The sequence below is a fragment of the Mauremys reevesii genome, linkage group 18 (assembly GCF_016161935.1).
Source record: "Mauremys reevesii isolate NIE-2019 linkage group 18, ASM1616193v1, whole genome shotgun sequence".
NCBI lineage: Eukaryota > Metazoa > Chordata > Testudines > Geoemydidae > Mauremys > Mauremys reevesii.
Window position 1 is genome coordinate 8,007,975 of NC_052640.1, and position 18,072 is coordinate 8,026,046.

General features: G+C 41.7%; 1 protein-coding gene across 8 annotated transcripts in view; it reads right to left on the bottom strand.

Annotated features, from left to right (window-relative positions):
- The window catches only part of SBNO1 (strawberry notch homolog 1), a 43,838-nt gene extending 27,471 nt beyond the window's left edge, over positions 1-16,367 (bottom strand). Inside the window, exons 1-9 of one of the 8 annotated variants that reach the window (XM_039505126.1) lie at positions 15,833-16,367; positions 14,976-15,045; positions 7,214-7,298; positions 6,176-6,303; positions 5,297-5,401; positions 4,148-4,457; positions 2,616-2,660; positions 2,101-2,201; positions 419-515 (exon numbers count right to left, since the gene is read on the bottom strand). In XM_039505126.1, the coding sequence (XP_039361060.1) occupies positions 419-515; positions 2,101-2,201; positions 2,616-2,660; positions 4,148-4,457; positions 5,297-5,401; positions 6,176-6,301 (784 nt within the window). In that variant the 5' untranslated portion in view covers positions 6,302-6,303; positions 7,214-7,298; positions 14,976-15,045; positions 15,833-16,367. Of the gene's footprint in view, positions 1-418; positions 516-2,100; positions 2,202-2,615; positions 2,661-4,147; positions 4,458-5,296; positions 5,402-6,175; positions 6,304-7,213; positions 7,299-11,371; positions 11,391-11,429; positions 11,449-14,975; positions 15,046-15,832 lie in introns of those variants that run through there. The other 7 variants (XM_039505125.1, XM_039505124.1, XM_039505127.1 and 4 more) reach the window with 7 other exon arrangements.
- Positions 16,368-18,072: the final 1,705 nt, after the last annotated feature.

Sequence of the window (18,072 nt, forward strand, 5' to 3'; positions counted from 1 at the left end):
GCCCCTTAATACGAAGGCAACAGTTCAGTCCTGAGCAGTCAGGAACAACTGTTTATTTTTTTAAATTATGTGCACAGATGGACAATTCTAAAGACCATTGGCAAGCAAAAGTTTTGGCTTACCAACTATGTTATTTTAAAAACTTACCATTGTTCATGAACTATTGATAGAAAGTTAAACCAATACTAGTATCAGACCTGGCCAAGGCCAAGTTCAAAGATTTGAGCGTGTCTTTCAAAAGCTGACTGTTGCAGGAGAAAGCAATTTTCTCAACAAGAGCAAAATCTGGTCCCTTTTAGCTATTTGATTTTGATGCATTATAAAGCATTACTAGTCTATCTTTGCATATTCTGTGAGGAATTTGGGCACTAAACCATTTAAGGAGTTTCAGTTTTTGGATGCAAACCGAGAGTCATACATTTTATTGGCATATACTCTGCATATGTCTCTGCATGACCCATTTCTTCTTCATCCTCCTCCTCAGGTTCCTCTTCCTCTTTTATTACTGGCACTTTCTACAATACAAATATATCTGCATTAGTCAAATGATACATTGCTGATGCTCAACATCCTAGAAGTGTACAGGCATGTGGAGTGGAAGCTAGAATTCAGACATTGACATTAGCATTATTTCCATAACAGTGCACTACCTGAACCAGAGAGCAATAGAAACATCAATTACAAGATTTCAGAAGGCTTCAACAGCCATATTCTGTTTGTAGGGACTCCCTTCACAGACAGTGGCATTCCACTGGAAGCAAGTATCACTGGAAAGTGAGTTAAACGATACTAGCATAGGAAATGTGAACCAAAAACACAAAACCTGCAAAGCAGCGTGAGCACTCCAACTAAGCCAGTGGACCAACACTTCTATAAAGCTTTTAGTCCAAAATATGCAATTTTAAAGTTGATTTTATGCACCAGTTGGCATAATTTTAATTGAACTTAAATTATCCAAATGTAATGAGAACCAATGGGAAGCTATTTGTTTGCCTTGCGATGAATTAAAAACTTCAAGGCATAAGTCTACAGTACATAACCAGGGACACACAAGGGACATAACTAATATTTAGATAAAGGGGTGCTAAAAGGAGTATGATTCTATTTTACTGCAGTCAGTCAGCGTGCCACGGATTAAATGTAGGTTCACAGATGTGCATTTGAGAGTGTACCTCAGCATATATACCTGCAAGGTAACTTAGAAAGGAAAAGGCCTTCAAATAAATATTTCTGTGAAATCTGTTGCAGACTTCCATTGGTTAAAGATTCAAATGACTTCAAAGTATTGGAAAGCATGCATATGTAATGCACCCACCACTGTGGTATCCAATATAACTCACAAAGATGACAATAGCCCATTATTATCCTGTGGCCCAGGCTACTACACAACAGATGCCTGAAGTACTTTTTTTTAAAGCAGAAAAGACACTTCTTCTGTGCCTGAAGACAAAACCCTTCAGCACCAGATAGCTCTTTTAATATTAAAGATCCAGACAGCTTCCAGGTACCATACTGGAGATCACACAATAGACTCATTTTAATCTAGTTCTTGTTGAAATACGATTTAAGTGATGTTTCAATAGTATTAGTACTAATTATTCCCTAAACACCCAGCATATCAATGGGAGAAGAAACTGAGTTTACATTATGGTCATACAACCCAAGGCTGGTCCAAATTGCTACAGAAACATTAATAGCCTCAAACTGTGGAGAGTTGTGTAACTGGTTGCATGACAGGGAAATTTATACAGAGGAAGTTTCCAACAGCAGAGCGAGGGAGCTGCACATCAGCTTTGGTCAGGTAGGATACCCTTCAGCATGCACAATGGGTTCTCGTGAAAGACGCCTGATGTTCAAATGACTCCCACACTAGCTCATATGGAAACTGCTCTGGAGAAATGGCAGTCTGGTCTGCTTGGACGAACCACTCCACAACTATTGCAGTCAGGGAAAATTCTCCTTCAGAATCAGATATGCCATGTGGTTATGGAAACATAGGAAGCTTCCATGAGCAACTGCTGAAACTATCTAAAGACAGTTGGGACCATTTATATGTTAAACTCATTTAAGAAACTATATCCATTCATTCTTACTACTCACCATAGTAGGTGAGTAACTTCTCATTTTTACATCATTTACCCATATTCTTGTTACTTCTTTTGTAGAAGCCTCCTTCTTTACAGCACCATTGCTTAGATCAGCTACAAGAAAAATGAAATTTTACAGAAATTAATAATTTTCCTTACATTTTTTCTGTTGTATTTATTTATACATCACGCAGTAAAGGTAGCTGGAAATGAAGATCTAAAATCTTTGATAGTACACTGACATCCTCAAGAACAATAGCCAAATATATTTACCTACATAAACTCTGAATGTGCCTGAAATTAGTCCTGTTGCCTCCTTCTGAGGGAGCCAAACGTACTTAAATCTTTAGTTTAACCTGTACCATCATATCTGAGATAGATGCGTGATTCTATTAAGTGTAACTTAAAGAGAAGACACCTTCACCAAACCTTTATATAGGCCATTTAATAGTATGCCATCTCACGTGAGAGATGAGGCATTTTAATAGGAAACCACAAACCCAGTTTTATCAAGAGAAGTGATCTTACCTGGTTTGGTGGTGTTTACCACCTTTGGAGACACTACAATTATTTCTGTAAGAAAGTCAACATGTTGGACTGAATTGTTTTAAATGCTACAAATGGACAACTACAAAACATTTGTTCATTTTCCTCCCTTTAGAATTTAATGGTGATGAGGGTCACAGTACAGATCTAAGACAAATATTTATACAAGGACAGATACAGTGGAAGTTTTAGTTAAGGAGCTATCTTTCAAACTTCCAGTATGTGAAAGCAAAAGCGTAAGTTAAATGTAAGACTTGCAGAGGTTACTTTTGTAAGAAGAGTTAAATAAATATACAAATAGCTAAAAATTATATGTTAAATAGTAAGAAAGCATTTAAATCCTCTGCTGTAAAGCTTCATTCTTCCAAGTTCTATTAAGTGTTTCTGAAAAGATGTCATCAGGGAAGAGAAAAGAGAGCTTTCTGTTAAGTCTGGGCTGCTTAAAAAAAAAAACCAAAAAAAAAACACCCTTCCCTTTCACAGGACAGCTGAATTATATGTTCAGCAGTTATGTGTTAGAAAACCAATGTTACGTTCCAGAAAACAAAACAAACAAAAACAGACTCCTGACATGAGGTACCTGAAATTTTAACTTTCAAATTCACAATGCATTCCTTTGAACATTAACATGGAATCAGAGAGAGAGTTTAAAAAAAAAAAACACCTCTGAAATCCACATATATATGCTACATAGAAGACTTGCAAAAACTTCCGCAGTACAGCATCAACTGAAGCTGGTAGTTAAGTTTCTAGGCATTATCTTGCCACAGGATCTCAGATATTTATACATACTAGATCTCCCAATATTTGTAACTTACCATTTAACTATTCCTGCAACAATTTCCGCCTAATTATGGAGTGCTGGAGAACCACTAAATTGTCTATAAAAGATTAGCCACCACTACAATAGATTTTAACATATGACACAAAAGAGGGATGCACTTTTTTTTTTTTTTGGTAAAGTGCACAGGTTTCTGTTTATTCCCCCCCCCAAAAGGATGCTTTAGAGAAACGTGGCTAGAAGTAAAAAATACAAGCTTGTTCTAGAAGTCTTTTTGGGAAGGAAAGAGAAAGGGTTGTGACTATAATTTAAGGACAGTATTCCCCTACCACACACAGTAGATTAGACAATGGCATAGGTTCAAATAATTCAACTTCAACAAGATTAACAAATTGCTATACAGAAAACATTACTAACGTCAGTCATTACCAGCGTCCTATTTCAAAATTTATTTTCAGTTTGTCTCATTTCTTAAAAGGATATATCAAAGGGTTCTTGAGTTTTTAAAAATTCAATCATTTTGTGCCACTTCCAGCTTCTCAACATTATAAAAAAGAAAGTATGGAGTCCAACATGTGTTAGATTTTCTAGGCTCAGTTTTAATGCTATTGTGCTATTCTACTCTGTTACTCCACAGAGAGCCAAAAAGATCACCATCAAATTATTTTTATTAGATTATTTCAGTATCACATTTCTGAAACAAAATGCACATGAAGGGGAAAGAACCACTTACTGGCTGCCGTAGCAACTGGCTGAGCAATGTTCGGAGGTGGCTTCAATTTCATTAGTTCATTAAGACTATTGTTTTTGAGCAGATCTTTCAGCTGGACCTGGTCCTTTGAAGGTGTAGTGGTCAAGGCATTGCGTACTGCTGGTGCTGCAACCGATGGTCGAGTAGTTGTGCTGGTTTGAATGATTTTTGCTACAGTGATGGTCTGCCTAGTAGTTGTCACAGGTGTGGTTTTTGTCATTACTATTGTAGTCCCCAATGTTGGAAGCTGATTTATTTGATTCAGCACAAAGGTTGTGGTTGATGGTGGTTGCTAGAAAAGAAAAACAAAAACGTAAGATTTTCCTGTTTTGGAAATATCATCATGATGATTCTCGAAGGGACAATATTCAAAAAGCAAGACGTGTTATATGCCTCTCAGCGAGAGGACAAAGGTATCAATTTAAGCAGTGTGAGGGTTTTTTTTAATTCTTAAAGTTGGTGGACTGTCAATATTATCTTTCCATCGCACAACTAACTGATGCTAGAATGCCATTTTATTTCAAGATGTGGAAGCCTGAGAAAGAAGCTTCTTCCAAAATGCAGTATTGCTTCATGGGAGGATCCAGCTTCACAGGATTTTTTCCCAAAGAGAAGAGGAAAGAACAGGTAAGAAAGAGAAGGCTTTCACCATCCAGACACAAAGTACATCTGCTGTGTGAAGAAGCTTGACTTGTAAAGAAATCTTACACACTGCACGTGGTTTTACAGTTAGTTTATAAATAAACTAATATCTATTTTAAAACTCCTTTTTCTGTGGAGATTCTTTGTTAGCCCTACCCTCCAGATATTGATCCACTTCATATCATCTTCTAGTAAGATCTAGTAAAAGTATCAGGTTTAATGGCATCCTTATTCTAAATGTACTCATAAGAAATGAAACTGGGCTCTTCCTTAAACAATTTTTCCCTTTAAATCTGGCTTGATCTAAGACATGGCATCTCTTACACATCATGCCAACCCTTCAAAGGTGAGTTTTACTGAAAAAGCCAGAAAATAATTTTTGACTGTATTACGAATTATACTGAAGGGATGGCAAAGAGCCAACAATTTGCAGGCCTTCCTCACTTCACTATTTTACACATATAAAACTCTAAATATGTCAGCTCTTACCCTGACATTTAATAGTGCTGGAGTAGACACAGTCTCTGGTTCTTGTTTAACAGCAACTGTTGCCTCAGTCTCCAAGCCTAGCTCTAATGCACTAAGTGGCACTGACTAGAGAGAAAGAAAGAAAGCACGATCAGGTACTAGTTTTAGTAAGAAAAAAGAATGAAAACCTTTACTACTATCCCCACCCTCCGCACCCCCCCCATGTTAAAACTAATGACCAACTCGTTTGCTTTGCCTGTTAATAATCCTGGTTTTATTAGAAATCAAGATGGTAGCAAACCAAGTCATTGACACTGCCCCCAAAATTGCTTCAAGCATAAAGCCTTTCCAGTTAACTGCTGTGAAAACTGAGTTTTGCAATTTTATTTCTGTTGACAGACTATTGTTTTCATAGAATCATAGACTTTGAGGTCAGAAGGGACCATGATGATCATCTAGTCTGACCTCCTGCACAATGCAGGCCACAGAATCGCACCCAACCACTCCTATGTCCAAAAATGTGTTCCATTCTTGTGGTGTGTAAATTGTCATGGAGATTAAATCAAATATTAAATTAATTCTCTCTCTTGTTTCAGAGGAGAGGAAAACCACGCAAGATATATCAATGGAAGTTCTATGTGTGGATACATGACACTGTAGCCCTAGAAAGTATATACAACTCATATTGATACAAGTTCAGTCAATAATTATATACTTTTGATTTCTAAAATACATATTTAAGACAGGTGATTACCATCTCAATTTTTTCTCCATAGACAAGCCCAGCACAGCAATGAAAACATACAATAATTCCACTCTTTCACAATAGTTAACAAAAAAAAAGTCTATGATTCTATATTATGCAATTTTGGCTAATTTTAAAAAGCTCTCATTTTTAACCTGCTGAACAGCTGGTGCTGGTGTTGCAAGGCCCATGTCCACAGGGTCAATATCAAATAGATCATTTGGACTGATTCCACTCTCACTCAAAGCAGCAAGCAACAGATCTTGTCCTGGCTCCACCATCTCTAAAACAAAAATAAAGACAACCACAGGCATAAGTTACAATTGTAATCATTGTTTATTCTGCAAAACCTTTAGAATTTTATATTTCATCATCTGATTTTTAAGGGCACAGTCAAATTAGTCACTTTCATAAAACAAGTTTCAGGTTCTAAATCTGCTCAGAGTCTCTTGACAATTCCTGTGGTTTTGTGCTCAATTTTCCAAATTTAAAAAATATTTCTCACTTACGTACAAGATCCCCATAAACAGGGGAACCAATGAAAACCTAACTATACACAAGATGCTATCAAATGCATAATGTAAACAAAGTGAAAAAAGGTTTCTTCTAGCCTGCATCTTGATAATTGTAGGAGTTTCAAGTAATACTGGTAGGCAAAAGTGGTGAGATGGAAGTGCAATTTATGCTGTGTCCCTTTAGGAACAGCCCCTAAAGCATATTGCCAAAGCAGGGAGAAGTACTTAGGTAGCAGTTAAAAATAACTGGTTTGTTTAACCTATAACAATTCTGTACCTGCTTAATGAGACAAGAATTCAGGAAAAGTCAGTTAATTTAAGTAGTTCTAGAAATACTTGTTTTATACTAAACTAATAAGCTTTTAGTTTTTGTACCATAAATAAATTTGAGAGGATTTTTTGCATAGTGGGCAAGATAGATGGTCATCTGCTGTATTTAATTATTAAGTCAGCAAATATTAGTATGGGACACTTAGAGTAAAACGTAGGCCATGGGCTTTTCATGTATAGGATAGCTGTTAATTTTAAGTTTTAATACCGTCTTGGAGTAAATTAAGAAGTCAAATACTCTTTTTTTTTTGGGGGGGGGGTAGCCCAGTTACTAGAAATCATAATGCAAATATCCCCTTTCATTCCACAAAGGGACTGAGTTTTTGCTCAAACATTACAGTTACTCACTTTTCTGTATAGGTTTGCTTGCACTCCTAGAGTTTATTCACTGTTGACAACAGGTGTCTGCACTGTGTAGCTTAACTCTGTTTAGCTGTAAGCATAGAAAAGGACAAAACATTCAGCATTGTTTCAGAAACAAGGTTTTATCCAAAGTTTTCAAAACAATGCTAAACAGTTTATCCTTTGTTTGCACTCATAGCTAAGATACGTTCAACACTTGGTTAACAGCACCTACACTGCTGACAATTGCCAGAACATGTAACAGACCAAGCTCAAAGATCCAAAATTCTTGTGCTCCCTAGTTCTAGACTGCCCATTGTTGAGAAGATACCTACCCTCTTCTAGTAATACTAGAAGTACCGGCAAAGACTGAGGTGTCAAAAAAAAAAAAAATGCTAGAACTGATAATGTAAATTCCATCCATCAGTTTAAGAATGAAGTTAGTAGCTATTACCATAGTGTCTAGGAGCCGTAGTCAAGGATAAGGCCCCCACTGCTAGGTGCTGTATAAACAGAACAAAAAGATGGCCCTTACCTAAAGGAGCTTACTATCTAAGTATAAAACAAGAGGAGACAGATGGACACAGATAGGGGAGCACAAGGAAACAATGAAGCCATGTTGGTCAATATGACAGGCAGTGATTTCACCACACCAACAGCCTGTTAATTTTTTTGTAGCCTCATGGTGAAGGAGCGCTTTAGGAGGGTTTTGGAGTTGCATAATGAGATCGCTTTGTAGATTTTTAGAGGGAAAACTTCCCAAGCAAATGGGCAGCATGGGAGAAGACAGGAATGTGCTTGTTTGAAAATATAACAAGTAGACCAGCAAAAGCTGGCATTAACAGCTCAACAGCAAATGAGGTAGGATGGGGATTGACTGAAGGGCCTTGAAAGTGAACACAAGCAGCTTATGTTTGATATGATAGAGAAAGGGGAGCTAGTGGAGGCATTCAAAGAGGGGGTGACATGCTGGATTGGATTGTAAAGGCCAAAAAGAAAGATGTTGCAGTAATCAAGATGTGAGCTGAGAGCTTACGTGATGGTTTTAATTGTGGGGATGAATAAGAAAGGCTGCATCTTAGAGATGTTATGCAGAAAAAATAGACAAGACTTAGACACGGCCAAAATGTGAGAACAGAGAGAGCCCCAAATCGAAGAGGACACATCCAGATATAATTGTCAGTAAAACCATATAATCCCATTAAAACCAGATACTACATCAAAGTATTATAGGGTAACAAATATTGTACTTTAAGGCATTCAGAGTGATCTGGAAAATTACAGGCTGGTAAGCCTTACTTCTGTAATTGGTTGAATTAAATATAAAGATACCTAGAACACCATGATGAGGAGATCTAGTCAGCACTGCTGCTTTCTCAGAGAAAAATCATCTCACTAGTCTTTTAGAATTATCTGAAGTCAAATTACTAAAAGAAAAAGGTGATAATTTAAACTTTCAAAAGGCCTTTGACCATCCCTCAAAAGAGGCTACCTAAAAAAACTAAGTAGCCAGTTTATTAAGCCAAAAATCAAAGTAGGAAAAAATGGTTCATTTTCATCATGAGAAAAGGTTAACAGTAGGATGCCACAAAGTTCCAGACTGGTTTGGCAGTGATTGGTACATTTATAAATTAACTGGAAGAGGGTGGCGCAGATTATTCCCTTCAATGTGAACTACTCATAGTTTACTTAGAGCCCAGTAAAGTGTATCAATTCAGAAAAGAAACCTGCATATCACTGTTACTAGCTCAATGAAGACTTCTGCTCAATGTGGCCAAAAGAGCAAACAGTGTAAAGGTGAACGGGGAGAGACTAAATGAGGAAATCATAATGGAATTCTACATATCAACAGAATGTCCCCACTTGGAATACTGTTTTGGTCACCCCAACTCTATCAGGAGATGGCGGAAATAAATTAAGTTTAGAGACAGGTGACTAGAATGATTAAGCGCAGGGAAAAATCTTATGAAAGGCAACTGAAAAGATTGGGACTGTCTATCTTAAATTGGAGTTGAGTGAGAGGGGACAAGATAAAAATCTGCAAAAATAATGAATGAGGTAAACAGAAGTTTTCAATCTATCTCCTCTCATAATATAGGAATATGGGGTGATTTAGATGGGACAAATCCAAAATTGGGGGAAAAATACTTTCCTATATAATGGACAATTAGTCCACGGAACTCAAAGCAAGACATTTAAAAGTTTAGCATGTATATTAAGAATATCCTGGGTTATAAATATTAACAAACAAACAAGAGTTTTAGAAGATATAAATACTCATGCTTGAGTATAAGCCAGCTAAAAGGGTTAGGAAGCAGCTTTCCCTGGGGGCAAGTTATCTCATACCTGCCTACTGCAGGGTCTACAAAGGATGACCACTAGTTGGAACTAGTAGCAATTCACATGTTCCTAGAATAACCAAGTTTAGTTTTATGCTCACCCTTACATAATTTAAGCACTCCAACTGTATTATCACAGTAATCTCCAAAAGACATCCCAACCGCCACTCTCCCTCATATAAATCCCTCCATTTTTAAAATTCCCTTAAAGATATCTATTGCTAACCATTTAGATTACGCAACAAAGAATCCTGTGGCACCTTATAGACTAACAGACGTTTTGCAGCATGAGCTTTCGTTGGTGAATACCCACTTCTTCGGATGCAAGAAGAATGCATCCGAAGAAGTGGGTATTCACCCACGAAAGCTCATGCTGCAAAACGTCTGTTAGTCTATAAGGTGCCACAGGATTCTTTGTTGCTTTTACAGATCCAGACTAACACGGCTACCCCTCTGATACTTGACATTTAGATTAAGTGAAAGAACTGTAACAGTTTACTCGCATGACATTCAGTTTGGACGACTCTGGACTAGTTAGTTTCAGTAATCTGGTTCCTGAATAATCGGAACAAAGTTATAGTGTTCTGGTTGCAAACACTAGGGGAATACTGAACTCCTGACATTGTCACTGAAGTTAAAAATATTCAGTAAATAGCTAATCTTCTGTTTGTGAAACTTAACCCACATAACTAAGCTCAACATACAAGTTTCAACTACTCCAAAAACAGAAATACATCAGAAAAAAGTTACATCTTAATATCTTCTTGTTTATATTCTTACATTCATTTAGTCAAACCTAAAACTAAGCTAATCAAGTCAAAATACAACTCCATAATTTTTACAAAGTATAAGGCTTTTTAGTTAGCATAAGCAAAAGTTACTTTATCAAGCTCTGTGGCTCAAGTTATGCAATACTATAAAAGGCTCTGTTTCTTGCATCCCAAAATCCCCACAAAAGTTACTTTTAAAAAAGTTGACGATATTACAAGCTGTTCCCTAAATTTTTCATTGTTGAATCTTGTTTAAAAAAAAGTAGTTGTCTGCAAACTGTCCCAATACTACTTAGCAACAAGACCCAACCTGTTAGAAGAGTCACACAAAAAAGCTGAAGTACAAAACAAAAAATTGTTATACAACTAATAGATACCTTGACAGCAATGGTACAACTAACTTTTTCTAGAAAGCATAAAGAAAAATCCAAGTGACTGTCATAACAAAAAAGATGCTAAAAAAATGGCTCAGTAAACATTTTGTATGATATGCTGTGCCACTATAAAACTATTTTTTCAAAGTAAAAGATGGTTTCATTAACATTATGTATTACATAAACCAATTTCTTCTCAAGTCATGCAAAAATAAGCTTCTGATTTAAGAACACAACTGCCAGTATTCTCAATGCCATTTTTATTATGGCACATATCTGTGCCAACCTGCCAATCTTTGTCTCACACCTTCCCTGTTTTAGCCTTGGTGGAAAGTGCAAAATCAGCAGCATAAAACTAAGATAGTCAGAAACAGATGTCCAGCCTACTTTTTTCCCCAGAAGGAAGGTGGTAACTTCAAGCCCAGAAAGACTTTCCATTTTAAAAAAAACCAAAACCCTATATGTCACATAACACTAAATATACCATTACATTTTTAGAACTTCTCTATTCATAAATTGCATTCAACTGTGTGTTTGCAATTGCCATAGTCAATCTGCTATGGCTTCCACCAAACCCTCCAAGCCACTGGCTAATATTTAAAGCACTGATGTCTATGGCATATCCTCTGTGAACCTAATGTCTCACACTATGTGGAATACTAAAAACCCAAGGTAACACACCTTATTGTCAGTGCCGACAGCCTTTGCTCACCCTTTAACACTAAAATCCTTGCCGTACCTTCCACACAAACATTCTCCCTCTCCACTTCAAGTTGCTACCATACACAGCATAAAAATGCAATGATCAGCCTAAACAAAACAGTGAAAAATAAATCAGATTTGTAAATTTGTCAGATAATTTTAAACTGTATCCCTTTACATTTCAACTGATTAGCCCAGTGGTTTTCAAACTTTTTTTTCCTGGAGACCCAGTTGAAGAAAATTGTTGATGCCCATGACCCAGCAGAGGTGGGGATGAGGGGCTTGGGCAGAGGATTGGGGTGCAGAGATGAGGGCTGTGGGGTGGGGCCATGAATGAGGGGTTCAGGGTGCGGGAAGGGGTTCTGGGCTGGGGTGCAGGAGGCGGTCAGGGCTCTGGGCTGGGGACACTGGCTCTGGGATGGGACTGGGGATGAGGGGTTTAGGATGCAGGAGAGGGCTCTGGGTTTGGGGGGGCTCAGGGCTGGGGCAGGAAATTGGGGTGCAGGCTTACCTTGGGCAGCTCCTGGTCAGCAGCGCAGGAGGGTGTTACGGCAGGCTTCCTGCCTGTCCTGGCACTGCGGACCGTGTTGTGCTCCAGAAGCGGCCAGCAGCAGGTCCGGCTCCTAGGCAGAGGCACGCAAGTGGCTCCATGCTACTCGTGCCCACAGGAAACATGCCCCCTCCCCCCACTCAGCCCCCACTGGCCAGGTGCTCAGGGCAGGGGCAGTGCGCGGAGCCCCGTGGCCCCTCTGTCTAGGAGCCAGACCTGCTGCTGGCTGCTTCTGGGGTGCAGCGCAGTTTCAGAACAGTCAGCACCACCAACAGGACTTTTAACAGCCTGGTCGGCGGTGCTGACCAGAGCTGCCAAGACCCAGAGCCTTACATTCCATGACCCAGTACTGGTCATGACCTGCAGTTTGAAAACCACTGGCTTAGCCCATTCTTTAATAGGATCCATGACCTTCTAAGAATTATCTATTTCAGAAAGAACTTTTTAACAGATGTAACTTCCCCCTCAAATAAAAAGGTTGGGATAGCATCAATTTTTTTAAAAAATTCATAGCAACTGAAAAAGGTGAGGCCTCTTTTCTCAACAAAATTTAAGAGCATTTCCATGTTAAGTGATTACTCTCCCTAGCAACCTTTGTTTGTGGTGTGCTGTCAGAGTTAACTGGACCTTGAGGCTCATTTGTTAATCGTCACTGTTTATGGCATGCAATCCCACCATTGATCCCAGTTGGTCGCAGGGACCCTTTTCCCGCTAGTCTTCTCCCATCACTAGAGAGGCTCTATTTGTAACAATTAACATTCTCCACCTCCACTTGCTTCCATACATAGCATAGTAATCTGTCCCGAGATCATTTCTTACACTACTACCCCAAGTGATCTGAAATGCCTTGTCAAAAAATAAGATCACAGTAAAATTTGCTTGGAATTATTAGCAAGAATTCTGCTAGGACCACAAGACACAGAACTCAAACTGGAAAAAGCACTGGTCTCACAAGCTCTGCCTTCTTCAGAAGCCAAAATTAGATGCCCCACATATTAGACTGAGCAGATATTCAAAACATCGCCATACAAGATCTGATGGATTCCTTAGGCTTGGCTCCTCTGCAATGGGTTCAGATATCCCCGGGGCAAGTTTAGAATAAGACAAAGGAAAAATAGGCACATGCCTAGCACTCTGGCTCTGTGTCATGCAATGACATCAGAATATAAGTTATCAATTAAAAAATATATAAATACATATTTTACTATACCTATCCTATCTCCTAGAACTGGAAGGGACTCCGAAGGGTCAAGTCCAGCCCCTGCCTTCACTAGCAGGACCAAGTACTGATTTTGCCCCAAATCCCTAAGTGGCCCCCTCAAGGACTGAACTCTCAACCCTGGGTTTAGCAGGCCAGTGCTCAAACCACTGAGCTATCCCTCCTCCCTACTAGTCAACATAGCTGCAAAGAAAATCCTGAAAGCAACCCCAAGTTTAGTTAATACAGCAATGTCTGCTCAAGCCTGCAGACAGCCTCCAGCACAGGAAGGAGCATAGCCAATAGAACCAGGAAGGAAGCCACCTGTCCAGAAAAAAAAAAAAACCCAACCATGGAGGAGGGGAAGCTCAGATGTCTCACTGGATGGGGAAAAAAATTGGTTGCCCACTCCCGAGCAACATTTAACTGTTGAGTCAAAAAGAAATTAGTGCCTCGGACTGCTGATTTTTGTCCCTGTCCTCTCTTTCCTTACATGCTGTTATCATAACTATGTCTAAATTGTAACTGGGCATATAAATTAGCACCTTCATTGAAATGAATGGGGCAGTTCACAGCTCTCAATAACAATTGAAAAGTAAGATTCTGGAGAATGAGATAGTCTCCAATAAAGTATTGGGGGTCACCAGCCTCTCTCTACTTCATGCCAGAAGACAGTACTAGCATAGACTGAGGTACACAAAGACAGTTTTTTTCAATTAGCTGTCTGCCCCAGAACCCTCCTCAAGCACCTACAGTTAATGTCAATTTCTCACACCATTTTAGCACCAGTTGAGAAAAGAACTTATTCTAGAGAACAAGGGATATACTTGTGGGAAGGAAGAAGGTGGGGGAGATATAGCCTATTTTCATTTTTCAGAAGTGTCATTTTTAGATTCAGGTAAAGTTACGGCCCTTGTAAGCATGAAGTGTGTCCTTGAAAGCCAATACGTATACTGTACCATAACACAACATACACCATTGTATACATAAATCAATTTCCATCAGGCAGATCAAGACCCAAAAATGTAGGATTAATAAAAAAAGTTGTGAAACTTCAATAGTTTAATTTTTAAAAAAATTAAATGAAATTTGTTGAAGTCTAAACATCTATAAACTTTAAATACTGTCCCACTGTATTAGTTAATGAAAACTAAAAGAAACTTATTAAGCAATATAAAATGCAATGAGTAGCCTAAATAAAACAGAGAAAAATGAACAAGATTTGCAAATTTGTCAGATAATTTTCAACTGTATCCCTTCACACTTCAACTGATTGGCCCATTCTTTAACAGGATACATGACCTAAGAATGTATCTATTTCAGAAAGAACTTTTTAACATATGTAACTTCCTCCTCAAATAAAAAGGTTGGGATATCATCAACACTTTTAAAAATCACTGTGACTGAAAAAAAAAATGAGGCCTCTCGTCTCAAAGTTTTAAGAGCATTTCCATGTTAAGTAATTACTCTCCCTAGCAACCTTTGCTGGTGGTGTGCTGTCAGAGTTAACCGGACCTTGAGGCTCATTCGTTAATCGTTACTGTTTGTGGCATGCAATCCCACCATTGATCCCAGTTGGTCGTAGGGACCCTTGAGCACATTACTCGCCATTCACACAAACATTAACGAACAGGTTCCTCTCACTAAAGGGTCAGCAACACTCAGCCTCCTAACCGTGCCCACAAACACGTGTTCAGGACATAAACTTCCGGGTTGGGTTAGAATTGGCTGCGTAATTGCGTCCCATAAACTACTTTTGTTTTCAGATCTCCAACACCTTAATTCCCTTAACAACAGCATTAAGCTTACAGAGATGTATTTGTAGAAGCGCCTACCAACATTTAAAGCCAATGAAGCACCAAAGACATCTTTTCCAGCTAGTCTTCTCCCGTCGCTAGAGAGACTCTATTTGTAACAATTAACCAAGCGATTAAAGAGACACACAACGACAGTGGTTAGAAATATTAGATAATAGGCCATTTTGCTTAACCAACAAGAAAACGGGGACGCGGGGGAGGTCGCACCGCCACGTTATAAGGGCCACAAGTTTTCTCTGCCGTTATCCACCGGATCCGACGAGACTATATCAATAAACCCAGAGGCTGAAACTTCGCCATACAGATACGTGTTACCAGCCAATGGCAGGAAAGTTCGCTCATTTCTGGGGCAGTGACCCCCGCGGCAGTAACAGGGCGAGCCGGCCCCACACCGCTATACCGACCCCCTCCCCCCACGCCTCCCCGCTGGAGCGATCAGCGCCCTCCGCCCAGCAAGACTCCAGAGGGGCACGGGGGGCGGGGGAAGCCAGCGTCCCTGCCGGCAAGGGGACACTCTGGGGGAGCTAGTCACTGCGGGGCCGGCTGCTCGGGCTGGGGGGCAGCCTTAGAGGAAAGGGCTGTAAGGGCGACCTACACCCCCCTCCCCATTGAGTCCCCAGCTCCAGACAATGCCGAGGCACCGACCGCTCCCCACCCCGCGTGGCTCTCTCAAAGGGCCTCCCGCCCGCACTGTGTGGGGCCAGAGCGGGGGAGGCCGCGGGACAATGCCTGGCCCCGCTCGGTGCGTGGCTGCCCAGACCGGGAGCTGAGGGGGGGGATCCCCGTGAGTCCCGCAGCCCCGTCGAGCAGGGACCGCCTGAGGCGGCCGGGTATGGCCCCCGCGGTAACGGGCAAGAGGGTAGGGTGGGACTCACTCTCTCTCGATCCCTCCACGGCCGCTCCTGGAAGTATCCGCCGCTAGCCCCGCCGTCCGACGCTTTCTAACTCACCGCCGCCATGTTTGCCCGCCCTGCCTCCCCTCTCATGGAGGAGGGGCCCAGGGCCGGCGGCGGCGGCCCCGCAACACGTGACCTCACCACTTGGCGCCCCTCCTCCCGCCGTATGCCGCGCGCCACATCCACGTGACAGCAGTCTCTCGCGTCGCGGGCGGGCGGGCGCGCGCTCTGTACCACCTGACTTGTTCTCATTGCCCCGCCCATCAGAGGAGCGGCCATCTCTTCTTCTCCCCGCGTTCTCTCCCATCACGTGACGTGGTCCCTTTAGCGCCCGTGGTAGAGGGTAAAGGAAGAAATTCCTGGACCGGTCGACGGAGCTCCCCGACAGCCCCGGGTCCCGACTTCTTCTGTGCGGACTAGCCCATGGTAGTTGCCGTAGACGAGAACGTCGGTGCAGGCCCAGTTTTCGGCGGGTGGGGGAGGGGAGAGCGAGAAGTCGGCTGCTAGGAGTCACGTGATCCCGCACGCTGGCGACCGTTGGCGTGCGGACGCAAGGCGGAGGCGCCGTCGTCTTCTGCGCGTGGCAGGATGGGAGAAGGGTCTGAACCAGAGCCATGATGATGAGGTCACGGTTGTAGGGCTAGGCGCGTGCGCACGGGGCAGCGTCAGTGAGGGCCTTGGAGAGGACGGGCGCATGCGCGGGTGGGCTCAGGCTGGCCCTGACTGCTGCGTCTGCCGTGGGGCCCTGGGCTCGCGCAGCCCGTGCGCCTCACGGGGTCCTTGCCGCGGCGGGGTTACTGTCACTGAGCAGGCCTGTGGGCCGCGGGGCGGGTGCTGGCCCGTTGCGGGCCCTACACAGGAATATTTGCCACCCCCCCTCACAACACGTACTCAGAAAGCGAATAGCCCTCCCCTCCCCTCCCCTCGAGCTGCACAGGGCCCTTTGTCTGCTTGTACCTGGTGCTGCTAAACTGGGGAGGGGAGAGGTGCGTGGGTCAGCTGCCTTTTCTTACGCCTCCCTGGCAGTTGCTATTCCTGCAGCCTCTGCTCCTGCTTGGCACATGCCTGGCACCCTGCATGTCCAATGAACACTAAATTGGTGCAAGTTAGGCCCCTCTACGGTCCCCACTCCATGGCTAAGGTGTATCATTGCTTATGTGGTTACAAAACCAGGTCTCTCGTGTATTCTTTAGGTGCATAACACATAGTCGTGTTAGGTGCCCTTTACCTTTAGAGCAGTGTTTCCCAAACTTGGGAAGCCGCTTGTGTAGGGAAAGCCCCTGGCGGGCCACGCCGGTTTGTTTACCTGCCACATCTGCAGGTCTTGCCGATCACGGCTCCCACTGGCCGCAGTTCGCTGCTCCAGGCCAATGGGAGCTGCTGGAAGCGGCGCAGGCTGAGGGACTTACTGGCTGCCGCTTCTAGCAGCTCACATTGGCCTGGAGCAGAGAACTGCGGCCAGAGTGGGAGTCGCGATCTGCTGGACCTGTGGACATGGCAGGTAAACAAACTGGCCTGGCCCACCAGGGGCTTTCCCTACACAAGTGGCATCCCGAGTTTGGGAAACACTGCTCTAGAGGCATAAAACTTTCAGCAGTCTGGTAGGATGTGTGCCAAGATCCTACTGAACTACTTCCCACTGCCATGATCACCTGAACTACAGACTTCCTGGCTTAAGTCCACAGTTCTCTCTGCTGTTTTTCTCTTAGGAATTTTTTTCTCATGAATTGGAGGACTTCTGCCCAGCTCAAGGGCTCTGTGATGAGGGCAGTCTCTGCTACTCTGTCACAGACCTTAAGAGCCTGGCACTATTAAAAAAACAAAACTATATGCCTGGCACATCAAGTTTTCTCTACAGACAACTACAAGCCTGATGCATAAAACTGTCTACACAAACAGCAAAGAGCCCATTATGCTTGAAAACTTTATGTGCTGACGTCTTTTTATGACATCTGTATTTAGTTTTCAGGCCACTTTTTATTTAAAAAATAAAATAAAAAAGTAGGCACCACAAAGCTTTGTTAACTTACACTTAAGATTGCTACAATGAATAATGATGTTTATCCAAATTCTGAAACAAAAATATTGCAATTTAAACTTTGAACATTTAAGAAGTATGCAAGTTATTTATCTTTAATGTGAACTGAGGAGCCATAAAATATATTGTTAAAATCTTTATATAGGCACTAGTATAAAATGACTAAAAATATTCAGTGATG